This window comes from Podarcis erhardii, assembly GCF_964252035.2.
Source record: "Podarcis erhardii genome assembly, chromosome: 10".
NCBI classification, from domain to species: Eukaryota; Metazoa; Chordata; class Lepidosauria; order Squamata; family Lacertidae; genus Podarcis; species Podarcis erhardii.
The window spans coordinates 45,129,460-45,144,136 of record NC_138500.1 but is presented as its reverse complement, the minus strand read 5'-3'; the positions used below and the strand labels follow the sequence as shown (position 1 = coordinate 45,144,136).

Here is a 14,677-nt window from a genome sequence, read left to right as displayed (position 1 = left end):
TCGATATTCCTTCTAAGTTCTCCTCAAGTTTTCCCATAGAACAACCAAAACGATACAAAGTCTTTGAGGTTTCCTCCTGATTCAGTACTTTCCTGTTTGGTTACTTTTTGCCCCGCCGCACTCCCGGCAGGGACTTTCCCTTCTAGGCTACTACAGCGGGTAAGAGTTTCTTTGTTTCACTCTCCCGATTAAAGTCCCAGCGCCATCTTAGGTCCGAAATACAACTCGAGCTCTTTAACTTAATCTGTCGACATCCATCGCTCCTTGGTCTCTGCTTTCAAATTTCCTACTCCAACATTGAGTGCTCCAAACCAGGGGCGACTGTTCTTAAGATTACAGAGATTTGTCGCTTACATCAGCGAGAGCTAGAGGCATTGCTGCACGGGGTCCGCAGAGCTTACCGGAGTGCGTTTCTCAGTCCCGTCGATCCCGAGTCTTCCCCAAAAGTAGAGAAAAACCCATAGGAACTTCGGAGCCGTCCAACGCTGCTGGTTGCGCTTTCCCTCAAGGGGGCCCCCCTTGAGATTTTGGGGTCGCAGTGCCTTTGCGTTGCCCCCAAAACCCCCGTACAGCTCGGCGAAGTCAGGTAGCAACTTCACCGCGCTCCCATACTGCTAGCGATCCAAACCGGAAGTCCTCCCCTACTGAACTTCTGATGCTTGGTGAAGGCTTTAAACATTTCAGTCAACATTTTAAGTAAGCTTTATGACTTCATGGTAATTGTAATGGAGGGATGTCGGGTTTTTTGTAGCCTCGTTGCATATTGCTTAGAGACTATGGTATCAAGCACTATATAAATAGTTGAAATACTGCTCCAAAGTAGAATTTCAAACAAATCCAGTAACTATTTCATAGCAACCACTCAACATCCATCAATACAATAATTCAAATATAAATGCTAACTCAATAATTAGTAATACTACCAATACAAATAGTGCATAATATAACTGCAACGTTTCAAAGCCATTCGTTTCATAACTGCAATATAATTCAATTCAATAACAACTATCATGGCAAAAATAAATAAAAACCTTATAGGTTTTCTTATCAAGTAAGCAATATGCAAATGTTGTTAAATAAATAAAACATTGCTTCTACAATAATTTCCACAGAGCACAATAAAATATAGAGTGCACAATAGCAGAGTGCAGTACAAATAAATATTCAACACTCCAAATCATGGGGAGTCCAGGGGAGATAACTTTGACAGCTGTATAAACTTAGCTTTAAGCAGCAATTCATAAAAAGAATAAATTCACATTCAAAATGCCTTCCTCTTATCCTCCGCTATTATAATTGGAAGTCTTATATTCTGTACCAAGAGGGGGAAATCATAGTACAAGTGAAGGCCTTGCCTCTCATCTGCAGTACCATACCATTTATCCCTCATTCACACCTTGACCCTTCTCCTTTTCTTATTTTCTTTCACCAGAGGGGCTCAAGGGAAAATCCCCTCCCAGGGGGACTAATTCCTGGTGTCATCTGCAGGTCCTTCCATGTCTTTTTTCAGTGTGCTTTCATGATTATTTGTGCTCATGATGTTATGGGGCAGTTATATGCAATCCTGCTTTCAATTACTTGTAGCCCCTGCAAAGATTTTGGGGCGGACATACTGCTTTGTTCTCAATCAGTGTAAGTCCCCTAACCTCCTGCAGAAATCTTGCAACTTTTTAATACTACAAATGTTCCAGTTTGTTTTTTTTGTCCTGCTACTGTTGTGTTGTAGTGCAAGAGTGCCCCTCAAGATAGCAACAATTCAGTGGTACTGGGGAAGCATCACAGAACAACTAATAAAACTGATGTCTCAGGGCCTTTTCTGCAGCTTTGTCCTGCAACATGTTTCCAGATGCTTCCAGACTACAGTCGCACCTTGGTTGTCGAACGCCTTGGTACCCACATGTTTCAGCTCCCAAATGATTGAAACCGGGAAGTGAGTTTTCCACTTTTTGAACTTTTTTTGGAAGCCGAACATCCGATGTGGCTTCTGCTATTGTTTCTGGTGCGTCTGCACAATCAGAAGCTGCACCTTGGTTTCCAAACGGTTTGGAAGTTGAACGGACTTCCTGTTCGAAAACCAAGGTACGACTGTATTGGCATTTTGAGGTGTGAATCAATCATAGTCTGGCAAATTCAGCATGCACAATTAAAGCCAACTTCAAGCTCTTGCGCAGCAACCATGCCTCCCCCCAAAAAACTGTCCTTTTTTGGATAAGGAAAGTGATGAGAAAATGCAAGACAATGCTTGTGTTGACAGCACGTCCTCTAGCCTCTTCACGAAAAGCTCCTACAGCCAACGTTGTCTACGTTCTCCCTGTGAAGAAATCGGGTTGAGCGCTCAAATAAGCGTTTCTGCAAACGTCCATTGGTGAATTGTCCACATGGCTGATGTGGGCAAGAAGCAGCTGTTAGCACTGCAGGAGTTCAAAGCACGGGGAGGGGGGGTCGTTGGCGGATGTAATTACTTGTGCCTGTAGCAAGGGCAGGAAAAAGCAAAGCTCAGCCGCCCAGGCAGAAGCTTCTCGCAGTTGCCTCCACGCCCCTAGTCACGGGGCAGCAAAAGAGAGGTTCGCCTTCAAGCCTCAAGCAGTTGCACATGCGCGCTAGAAGACAACTAATCGCGCTAGAGGCCTCAGACATAGAGACGAGCGAGCTAAAGGATACAGAGATAAGAAGTGGTGGCGAGCTCGAGGACAAAGAGATACAAAAAGCTTAGAGTGATAATAGGGTTTTTTTGCCTAGAGATAGAACTTCCCGGTTCATTTCGACCCCCCCCCCCCCGCTTTCCTCCTCCTGGGGCAAAACTGCCGTTCGTATGTTAACTACTGTATGCTGATGCGGCAAAGTGAAGAGGGTTAGTGCCTTACGACTAGCCTGGAATGTAATCCACCGGCAATATTTCTGGTTAAAAGCAGGACCGAGGCTAGTTTGAATTTCCAAATGCGGACACAGCAAAGACATGGCCGCTTAATCCTTCCCAGCTCAAATCGCAGTTTTATTTGTATGCAGAGGCCTCGAGCTTCCGCTAGCACGTCCCATTCCTCCGCCCCCCCCTTCCAACAATGCATTAATCCTAGGCGGATCCACTCGGAAGGAAGTCCCACTGACTTAAAGGGGACTTAGTCCAAAGTAAGTGGGTGCAGGATTGGTTTCTGTAAGGATACAGCTAAGCACAAAGCTAAGCTCGCGCCTGGATTTGCCCACTGCTTTCTGCGAGCGGCGGGTAGAGAATGCCAGTCCAGTGCCAACCCGGAACCTTGAAAACGTGTATGAGTCTATGAGTTGTCAGTCTACGGTCACGGGTTTCAAGCTCCAAAGCGTCCTTTGCGCGGGGCGGGGGGCGCTGTTCTGAGGCGGCCATGGGACTTCCAAGCGCCGCGGCTGCCGCTGCTGCTGTTCTGCGTCTTGGCAGCGCGCGGGTGAGGAAGATGCGGCGGTTCCCACCCCCCCACGCGGTCAGCAGAAAGCAGGCGAGGCCCCGGCGTCGGTGCTGAGGTGCGTAGAAAGCCCCGGAGGAGCACCCCTGTCTGGGCACAAGGCTTAGAAGCTCCCGCGGCTCCTCTCCGACGTGCCCGGCTCGCCATTTCATGTCCGGTTTTCGCGCAAGGGAGAGCGGGATGCTTCGCCCGCCGAGGTTGAGGTCCTTCTCGCCCCTTCCTTGTTTGTAATGCGTGTAGACGGGCTAAAAGCGCTTGCCCTGCATGGCCTCAAAGTCTTAGGGGTTTGCTGAGTCCTGGCCGGTGGTCTCAAAACACGACACGTGACAACTGCTTGGAGGAGAGACAACCAGGTAGCTTCCCATGCAAGCAGCCTTGGGTTCCAGGATGGAGAAAGGCGGGGTATAAAAGCATTAAATACATAGCCACGTCACCTTTTTAGTTGTCACATAAGAGTAGGTGGGCGATTATTTCGCTACCTTTCTATCCCAACTTTTCCTCCAAGGATTGGACTAGATTCCCTTTGGGGATCTCCAACTCTACGGTTCTGTGATTCCCCCCTTTTTCTCCAAGGACCTCAAGGTGGCCTACATACTTTTCCTCAGTGCTATTTTTCTAGAAAAAGAGTGCCAGAGTTCACCGTCAATTTCTCCCTTGTTCTCTTAGAATGGCAATTCTTAGAAGTTGAACTCCAGCTGGAAAAAAGCCCTGCTTGTCCTCACAACAACCCTGTGAGGCAGGTTGGGTTGAGTATGAGTGACTGGCCCAATGTCACCCTGTGAGATTCACAGCTGATTTGGAGATTTGAGCTGTAGACTCCCAGGACTTATTCTTGCACTCTAACCACTAGACCACACTGCCTCTCACTACACCACATTGGCTCCAGAGCCAGAGAAGGAGGACAAGAGAGACAGGTAAAGAAGGTCATCTCAGGCTCCTCCAGGTAGATTCTCCTCCATCCCCACACCTGTATAGGGCTAGGAACCACATACTGTCCCATGGGGCCAGTATTTCTGAATGGTTATGTGTTGGATACTTCCTTATTGTGATTTTATATAATGCATTTACTTGTGAGATCCCTTGGAAGGATTTGTACCCCAAAAGGTGGGATGCAAATCAATGAAATAAATCAACACAAAGTGTGGAGTATACTCCGTGTTTATGGCACAATAATCTGATTAAAGTGACACTAGATTTGTGGTTTGAAACTGCTGGTTGTTATGGTTCTCAGCATACAAAGGGACAGTGGCAGTGATGGGGCACCGTTGGCCCAACAGGGGTTCTAATCTGCCCCATAATGTTGTTTCCCTAAGCCATGCAACACCTACTATCACACAAGACGTTAGGGCATGAAACAAGACACAGTTGTTGAGGAACAATCAGGAGCTTTAAAATATGCTCCTGATTATTCCTTGGCAGGCGGGGCTTGTATTTAATGCCTTTCAAATGTAAGCCCCACTGGGATTGGTTCCCCAGCTGCCAGTTGTAGTTCCTGAGGGGAGCCAATCCCTGCTGAAAGTAGAGCTCGAAGTCAGCATTGATCAACTGATTGGTAGTGACTTCAAGCCATGCTAGCATCAGCTGGGCTCTTCCTTTGCAATGTGTTTTGCAGTCAAGGTGAGCTGCAAAGGGGAAACGGGTCACCTGATGTCATGGTGACACCAGGTGATCGACAGGTGGTTGGCTGGCAGTGGGGGAATTAAGGTTCTAGCCTTACATTTTGAAAGGTTCTTCTGCTCTGGATTATGGGAATAAGGCTATATTCTACCTTTGCTACTAGAGGCAATATGCCTCTGAATACCAGATGCTGGGAATCACAATTGGAGAGAGTGCTTGTGGCCTTCATTCCCAAGGACACTTGGTTTACTACCATGAGAACATGATGCTGGACTAGATGGGCCTTTGGCCTCATGTACATTCCAGCCATGTGATAGAGAATAGTCCATCCAGGTAAGAAAGAGGCATGAACACAATTCAGGGGCACATTCTAAGCAATTAATTGATTAGGCATTCCAGTCCTAGTTACATGGGTCTGTATTATGTTCCTTTTAACGTCTGTGGACGTTATATATGGAACAGTGTCTCCTTCAGCTTGTTCTTTGAAAAGGCAGTCCAGCACCCCTCCTTGAATAAGTGCTCTAGCCCTCCATTCCCTTGTACAGTGATACCTCTGGTTACAGATGCTTCAGGTTGCAGACACTGCTAACCCAGATATAGTACCTTGGGTTAAGAACTTTGCTTCAGGATGAGAACAGAAATTGTGCGGTGGCGGCGCAGCGGCAGCGGGAGGCCCCATTAGTTAAAGTGGTACCTCAGGTTAAGAACAGTTTCAGGTTGAGAACGAACCTCCAGAACGAATTAAGTTCTTAACCCGAGGTACCACTGTACTGTTGTTTGGATGTCTGTAGTGTGCAAAGCGGAACAGAGCAAATAAACCAATGAAATGTAGCGATACTCTTGATTCCAAAATATTTGGATGTTTGGGATGTGCTACTAGAGTATGAGATTGGTTGCTAGACTACCAACCTAAGAAGAATGCAGCAGAAAGGGCTAAACTCCGTATGAAGGCTGAAGAGTGAATTAACTTATATGCCCCACTTTATCCATCTTTAGTGCCAATGCATGAGTGTGTTCACTCTATACAACTTCTCTTGCAAGTATGCTCTGTTCCAATGATACTGTGTTTTTCGAACAGTGGATGTCATATGCTTTGCATTTTCCAAGAATGGAACATCCTCCAGATAAGGAAAGTGCAGGCATTGTGATTCCCGTGTTGACTGGTGTGTACAAGCTCCAGTCACCTGTTTGGATATTTTATGTGAGAGTATTCACAACATAGTGTTGTTCTCATGCCTACCATGTCAATCTTGCTAACTTTTCATTAATACTTTTTCATCTACTGTGTAACACTGTTGTGCATTCAGTGAAGAAGCACTTTTTTTAAAAAAAAGAAAAGAAGAGAAGCAGGTCATTGCCTTTCCACTATTTTAAAGCTCTGCCTCATCTCCTAATCCATTATCTGGGTACAAAATAGCATGTTATTGGCATTTGATTGCATTTCTAGTAGCTTTGCACAGAAGAGGAAAATGGAGTTTAAGTTGTTGGGCATACTGCTGCCTGATCATGCTGCAACTCTCCATACGATTATTGAGTAGCTGTTGGAGCCTATGCTATGGAAAAAATATAGTATCTCCCTCTGGCTCCTTACAATGACTCTTTTTCAAAATTCTGCTGCTTGCAGCAGAAGTTGCCTTGTTAACTAAGGACATTTGAATTGTTCATTAGTCAGGCCTGTAGGATTCTGTGCAGCAGGCCTTCACATGCAGATTTATTTGTATTTATTGGATTTATTTGTATGTATTGGATGAGCCTCCATGAGCTCAAACAAAATGTTAGGCATGCATGCTTTTTCCTTTGTTCTACCCCTGCGTAAGTGGGAAGAGGATGCCTGCTACTTTGCGTTTCAAAGAATTTTGGCTTACCATTGAATTTGAAATGGGAACCCAGGTATATAACCAAAATAGGTACTTGACAAAGAAGCCAGGTTCAAACTGGCTTATGAAGCTGGCTGATTTAACTATAGCTTCTTCTGCCTTTATTGAATGTGGAAGCTACCTTTTCCCACATTGTTTAATTTGCACACTTTTAAAAAACCAATTACGGTATCTGAAAGCTTGTTCTTGTTTCTTCTATACACAGGTGATCAGCCTTGGACTTTCCATGATATTGTTTTCTTGGGACGACTCCAACAAAGACTATATCAAAATGATGACAAATATTATCATACTGAGTGTACTTATTTGCATTTCTTTATCTTTTTGGATTGTGTCTATGACTGCAAGCACGTATTATGGTAAAGTCTAGATTGCTACTAACGCATGATACATTTTAGTTTACGACACTCATGCACAATCTTTTATTAAACTTGGCTGCTAATCCTAATATTTTCTTAATATTTCATTTTCAAAGAATACAAGCAAATTCAATTGTAAATATGTAAATATTTACATAACTAAAAATAACTTCATGTGACTGTTAGATAAGAAATGCATGTAAAATTGAGAGTGTAAAAGTTCCTTCCAGTTGATGCTTTACAGGGTGTTGTTCTGAAGGAATCCCCAATGTTGGTAAGGAATTCTGTGGGAGAAGAGCATAAAAACTCACAGCTACTTCATCCTAACCCATATTTGTGCAGAAAGAAAAGCCTATAGAAAACTCAGTCCCGTCGTGTACATAAGGAAACAAGAGACGATAATAACACATGTAGTAAAAAAATGCTAAAGAATGTAGAAAGACATATTACTATTCTGACATAGTGCTGTTTTTAAACTACTCTATAGGTACTTTGCGGCCTATTTCTCCATGGCGTTGGCTTGTTTCAATCTTAATTCCCCTGATAATAGCTTCACGAGGATTTAAGAAAAAAAGTCTTGATCATAGTGGAGCAATAGGAGGTATGTTCTTCTGCCTTAAGTTTGGTTGTGCTTACATATAGTTTTAGAAATTTCCTGATTCCCCCCCCCCCCCCGCCTTCAGTGGAATGTTCAATATTGCCATTCATAATTTTGGCTTTAATATTCTTGTGCTACTTCATCTTCCTTTTTTGTATGAGCTATTTTGCAAATAATGTAGTGTCTGTACCACATTGCAGGGAAGATTCATTCACAAAACAATATAAATGTCGTCCAATTGACTTAAAGCAACCATAACCTTGCTAAGGTAAATGGTATATTTATTGCCCACAATGGACTAGGTTATTATTATTATTAGGTGTGGTGTATAACATTGATGAGGTGTGGCTGCCAAGGAGAATACTTGCTGATTATATTAGCTGGAAAAGATGGTGATGGCGTGAGGCTTATGTTCATTGAGTCACTCCCTATAGGGAATCAGCACCTGTAGTCCTGTGCTTATTTATAATAATTTCATCTAGCAGAAGCTAAAACTTTATTATCCTCCAAGATTTCTGAAGGAAGTAGGTATGAACGGGATCTAATTTATTGACCTGCTGTGCCAATTCAGCATTTATTATGCAAGTGGAAAAATGAAAATTGCAATACTGAGGCAAGAAAAACAACAACATTTGATAGATGGGACATGCATGAAGACTTGTGAAGATCAAAACTGAAAGGAAATTTAATGCAGGTGTTGGTTTGGCAGAGGGAGGCTCATGTGACCAGTATGTTCAGTACCAGAAAGGGAAGGGAAATGAGAATAAAGAATGGAAATGAACAGTTGGAAGAAAGGACATGAACAGAACTTTACTATTTTAAAAAATGCAAAAAGTGCTATATTTGGGGAAACTCCTACTGTTGCCCAAAGATGATGAAGTAGTTATGGACTCAAGTACTAAAAGTGAGCTCAGGTTTATTATCTGTGTAACCAAAACAAGGCTATTGAAAAACAAGAGGAAGATATTTCAGGAAGTTGCAGAAATAGAAAGCAAAGGGACAGTTCCTCACCCCACTCCTAAAGCAAGTTCAGTGGCAGCAGGAGGGGAAATGGAATGGAGTAATCTATCATGACTGGTTAGAATACTGGAAATGCACAGGCCACATTGCAACAGTTTGTTGCAATCTTCACTTGTAAGGAATTTTATTTTATACCACATTTTCTTATCTCACCAATTGCATAGGTAAACAGAAGATGCAATATCGTTGGGATTTTCTGCTGCTTTAACTAATCTTTAGACAGAACAATATTATCTTTACATTTTCATCATAGTTTAGGCTGGTTTTGAACTAATTTTCTCAGAGTACATAACTTGTGACACCATCTCTTCCCACTTTTAGGTTTAGTAGTTGGATTTATCCTCACTGTGGCAAATTACAGCTTTTTCGCTGCCATGTTCATGTTTTTTATTACTTCCTCCAAACTCACCAAGTGGAAAGGAGAAATAAAGAAGCAAATAGATTCTGAATACAAAGAAGGTGAGAATTAAACATCAATTTTAAAGCCAATTGATTACAAAAAATGCATTTTGACTTTTAATTAAGGCGATAAATGGACTATGCACTGTGCAATTTATTTTTCGCCTCCCTCTTCTTTCTGGTGGGTGACTTGCAAGTACCTGAACGAAGTACTTTGCACTAGTAATGATCTTTACTTCTAGTTACGAAGGAAAACCACAATGATCAAAATGTAAAACACTTTACAGTCTAGCTTTTATTCTTTTTCTGTGTGCTTCCAAGGATATTGCATATTAAAATTCCTCTTAAGAACTTGTGTCTTCCCTTTCTGTACATAGGTGGGCAGAGAACTTGGGTACAAGTATTCTGCAATGGTGGTGTACCTGCAGAATTGGCTCTGCTATACATGATTGAAAGTGGTCCAGGCGAAATTCCTATAGACTTTTCCAAACAATATACAGCATCCTGGATGTGCCTGTCACTACTGGGTGCTTTAGCTTGCTGTGCTGGAGATACGTGGGCTTCGGAGATTGGCACTGTCATGAGTAGTGAACCCCGATTGATAACAACCTGGGAAAAAGTTCCAGTAGGTAAGGAAATTTCTGCTTTTTTTAAAAAAAATAATACTACCATAGTTTAATGATGAATGGTTTGTGGGCAGCCTGTTAAATTCATTTTTGTGGCCTGGGAAACCTTGGAGGTGTACTTTTAATATAGCTTATGTAGCCTTAAATTAGGCCTGAAAAGGCTGCTTTGTGCTAGCTCATTTGTAGCTTGGCCCTTTCTTATCATATTCTTCTACGTTTGATTCAGTGACAACTGAGTGTAACTGGTCAAACTGTCCAAAAATGATAAAAGTTATGGCATCTTGTGAGTCATTCTGTCCCATTTGGGCATGATTTTATGCAACCTGTTGCAGTAAAACCCATTAATCTTTTATCAGAACCTTACTAGAAATACTACTGTATTCAAAATTCATCTCTGTCTTCTAGGACAGGGAAATATTTTGAATTCTTGATAGAAAAGCACAGTATCTGAAGCTTATGCTCATATTCCAAAAGTGAATAATGTCCTTCCTTAAGCTTGACTGGAACTTACTGGATTTTTAATATATTATATATTCTAGAGTGGGTTGCTTTGAAAAATTCTGCTTTTGAAAATGACAGTAGCCAGTTAGCCAGTTAGTTGAGATTACAGCTGAGGGAGGTGCTGGTCCAGTAGTTCAGTCGCATAGACAGTAATGTTGACATCAGTATTGATTTCTTCCTCTCTAATGAAAGTTGCTTAACTTTTTCATTCAAAAAGGGCCATGCTTTGTTTGGAGAGAGCCTTGCTGTCTTCTCCATCTAGCCTGATACCTTCGTTTGTGTTCAAAATTGTAATAGATCTGCCCTGAATTTTGGTAGTTATATTTTAGTTACCCTTATTTCTTCAGACAAATTGTCCATGTTTGGATTCTTTAAGGTAACAATATTTAACGTGTCATCAGAATAAATGCTGGGACAAACATGACATTCTAGGTTTCATAATGATAGCAAGAGTTCAGGAGCAGGTTTTCTGGTTTGCATGCTTCCTCCTCCCGTCATGTGAATTCCATCCTTCCTTTTGCAGTGGTGACCAGGGTTGGTTTTTAACCAGAGTTAGAAGCTGACACTGATCATGGTTAGTGTCAACATTGGTGGTGATGTAATGCCGCATTCAAGTTAATGCTAACAAAGAAAAGCAGAAAAGAATTTATGGGGAGAGATCTTCCAAGCCTGTGACCAGTTCCCAATCTTTTAATGCTCTCAACTAAAAAAAAACCCCAATGGTTGTATCTGCACTTAATGTAGTTTGTTTGCTGATGACTTTAAGAAGTGTAATTTAAACAGATTGTAGAACATTGTAGTTCCCCTTGTTTCTTTAACACTGGGAACATTGCTGCAAAAAGAGTATAAGATAAATTATATCTAATTCAGTTTTATTTATTTATTTTAAGCAAAAGGGGAGATTTCTCCTCATAGTCCAAAAGTGTGTAACAAATCTACCATTAGTTTTTGTAGTCTTCATTAAATGTATATTTAACAAGTTTAGAATGCCAGTTACGTTGGATTTTTAATTTTGTTTTTAGGTACCAATGGTGGCATTACTTTAGTGGGCCTAATCTCAAGTTTGCTTGGTGGCACATCAGTAGGTGTAGCTTACTTCATTTCCCAGTTGATGTTTGTGAATGACCTGGATATATCTGCTCCACAATGGCCCATTATTGTGTTTGGTGGAATGGCTGGTTTACTGGGATCCATTACTGATTCTTATTTAGGAGCAACGATGCAATACAGCGGTAAGGTTTCCCCCCCCCCCCCAAATAAATTGTTTTGAGATTTGTATGAAAGTGATATAATCTCCCTGTTGGGTGGGTATGGCTCTTGGTAATGATAGTATAGGCTTACTTCAAAGCATGTCATCATTTGCATTGACTTCAACTATTTCTGATTACTTGGCATACTTTGAGAATCTTGTTCTATGTGCGTTTATTTTGTCTCATCTCTGCAACTTCGAGTTGAATTTAGATCATTTAACGATAGTACTGGAAAAATTGCTATTCCACAAATAAGCAGTGGAAATATTAAATATTGTGGGGAATTGTATTCTGTAAACCTTTGTTGACTTGGCAGAGAGGAATGGAAATGTAAACAACCAAACTGCATAGCCAGAAGGAACATGTTCCACTCACTCCAAGACATGATGCTTGAATCCTAAAAAGAGTAACATCTTGTTAGTTTGAAGCAGAATGACCTAAGAACCAATTTGTGCCATTGAGATAAATAGGGACAAGAAATTGCATGTAGGGTTGCAGTCTTAAGTTGTGTATAAATGTTCACAAATAGTTCTAATCTATGGGTGTTGGTAGATGTTCATTTGATGACACCCATGCTAGTTATTGGGTGAAAAGGACTTCTCCATCCAATTGTTTTCAGTATTGTATTTCATTCTTCAGGTTTAGACACAAGTACTGGAATGGTTGTCAACCATCAGACAAAAGATGCAAGACACATATCTGGAAAACCTATCCTAGATAACAATGCGGTGAATCTCTTCTCCTCTGTAGTCATTGCTTTGTTGTTGCCGGGAGCAGCATGGGGATTTTGGCCAAGAGGCTGAAGTGAAATCATTGACTCCCATATATTTTATTAAAACAAGCTATGACCTAAAGGAGTCTATACAATGCACTCTGGACTGGAATCGGTTTTCCTACAACTGCTACACAGGCCACGAGGAATCATCAGGCTATTGAAGCTACACTTCTGTAGCAGCTGCTGTTACTGTAGGAAAAGTAGACTGGAAAGAGGCAGTATTGATTTGACATCGCTTTGGTAATGGAATACAGTTCTGCCTGAAGTTTCTTCACCTGCTGCTTACAAGGTTGTATGCTTGATCTCAATTCATTCTCTACCATCTAGTAATTTATTGAAGGAAATGGGAAACTAAGGTGTTAACCTGTCACTGAGTACAGCTGTGTTCACAATCAAAGCAATGGACTTAAACATTATACATCTCCTAACTTCTTATTATGTTGTAGGATGTGGAAAACACTTTTGAGGTGGTTTTCTCTGTGCACCATCAAAAGGTGTTGAGGCAGTTAGGACATAAATGCTAGAATGACTTCATAAGATCAAAACCTTTTTCTTTCTTTCTTTTAGAAAGAACAACAAAAACCAGCCTTTGAAAGAATCTGTGTTGTTTCTCTTAGAACTAAAATGTGATTGTTCTAATAACACTAAACTATTGGTGTCTAAAGTTTAAAAATTGGCAGAATACTTGATTTGGCCCATATCTTTAGCTATTCTTATTAGCTATGGTTTTACCCGAGCATATTGAACAAACAGCATTCTTTACATTCATTTCATTTACTTCTGTGTTTCATGTTGTATGTTTTGCTTTTTTAACCTGAAGAAGGTGGCAGCCTGCAGATTCACTTAAGTCATCAATAAATGCAGGTTTCTTTTCTTGACCATGCAAGTTGCACAATCCGGAACTGGATTTCTGAGCTTTCAGAAACCTCATCTTTACACAGAAAGAGTAAACAAACTGTGGTAAAAGTTGTACTTCTGTATAACTAAATGTAACTCTTCTCAGGATGTGAAATTTCTCTTGTGCTAATGAAAACCTTTCAGGTAGTATGATTGTAAAAAATGCTCTAATATACTTTTGATTTATCTAGTTTGTTTGCAAACAGATGTGTTTTCTGTACTCTTATATTTGTTGTTTTACAGCAGTTTTATATTGGTCAGAGATGCTAACACTTTCAATCTGGCGTATAATACTTAAGAAAATCTGTAGGATGTTATTGTTATGACCCACAAACTACTTTTAAGACTGTATCCATTCAGAGTTGTCAATATTTTCAAGTTGGTAGTTACAAATTTAACTTGTCAATGGGATCATGATCTTGTAAGGTAAAATAGGGGTCATTGCCTTACAAGGCAGATCACAAGAATATTTCAAAAGTTGGACAGCAAAACACTGGATGCCTTGAACCTCACTCGTTCACACAGTAATCAGACATTTGACTTTGTGAACATTCATTGTAGAAAGATTTTTATAGTGTAGATAGGATTACACTGGGCACAAGAAAGTGAATATAACACCTCAAAGCAGCATGTAAATTGCACTAATGTTACAGAACCATTGTGAAAAGTTTGTGCTTTATGAGAACATGGAAAAGGTATAAAAAGAGGAGACAGCAAAGAGAGGCAAAAAGTGGTACCTTAGATAAAAACATTTATTGTATTTTATAGTAGAATGCATCAACAAAAGTCCACTTTAGAAAATATCTGTGCTGTTTTTGTTATAATTGCCACGAGATAGTTCTAATACTACAACATAATTGATGTCTAAAGTTTGTGGGAAGATGGCAAAGATATAAAAAGGGGGGTTTAAAAGTTGGAACTTGGAATAAGGCAAGAAGAAATTGATGGAACTGGAAAAAGAGCTAGCAGAGAAAAGCTCTCTCTGATGATGAACTAATTCTAGCCATTGTCAGAAGAGTGAGAACACAGGAAAGTGTGAGCAAGTTGTAAAGGAAAGGAGTGTGGAGAGAGAGAGGATAAGTGGGCTGAGATTTAACACTTTGAATGATTTTCTTTTTTTTTTTTTACGTAAGAGGGAACATACATTTTAATATTCTTTGCCTCAGGGCTCTTCCTTTGAGATCTGTAGGGCTATTTGTATTGAAAGTGCATATACCGGTAATTTCTTTTCCAGATGAGAGCTTGCTTTATTAAATTATACCCATTTGAATAAATCTGACTTAAAAATGAAATCCGTTTTTTGTTTTTATTGTTTAGCCATTAC

General features: G+C 40.8%; 1 protein-coding gene across 3 annotated transcripts in view; it reads left to right on the top strand.

The window, feature by feature from the left end:
* Positions 1-14,645, top strand: part of TMEM19 (transmembrane protein 19) — a 35,748-nt gene extending 21,103 nt beyond the window's left edge. For 2 of the 3 annotated variants that reach the window (XM_081878748.1, XM_081878749.1), the window contains 6 exons: positions 7,134-7,287; positions 7,775-7,888; positions 9,227-9,364; positions 9,682-9,933; positions 11,454-11,663; positions 12,321-14,645. In XM_081878748.1, the coding sequence (XP_081734874.1) occupies positions 7,155-7,287; positions 7,775-7,888; positions 9,227-9,364; positions 9,682-9,933; positions 11,454-11,663; positions 12,321-12,484 (1,011 nt within the window). In that variant the 5' untranslated portion in view covers positions 7,134-7,154 and the 3' untranslated portion in view covers positions 12,485-14,645. Of the gene's footprint in view, positions 1-3,327; positions 3,417-7,133; positions 7,288-7,774; positions 7,889-9,226; positions 9,365-9,681; positions 9,934-11,453; positions 11,664-12,320 lie in introns of those variants that run through there. The other variant, XM_081878747.1, reaches the window with a different exon arrangement.
* The last annotated feature ends 32 nt before the right edge of the window (positions 14,646-14,677 follow it).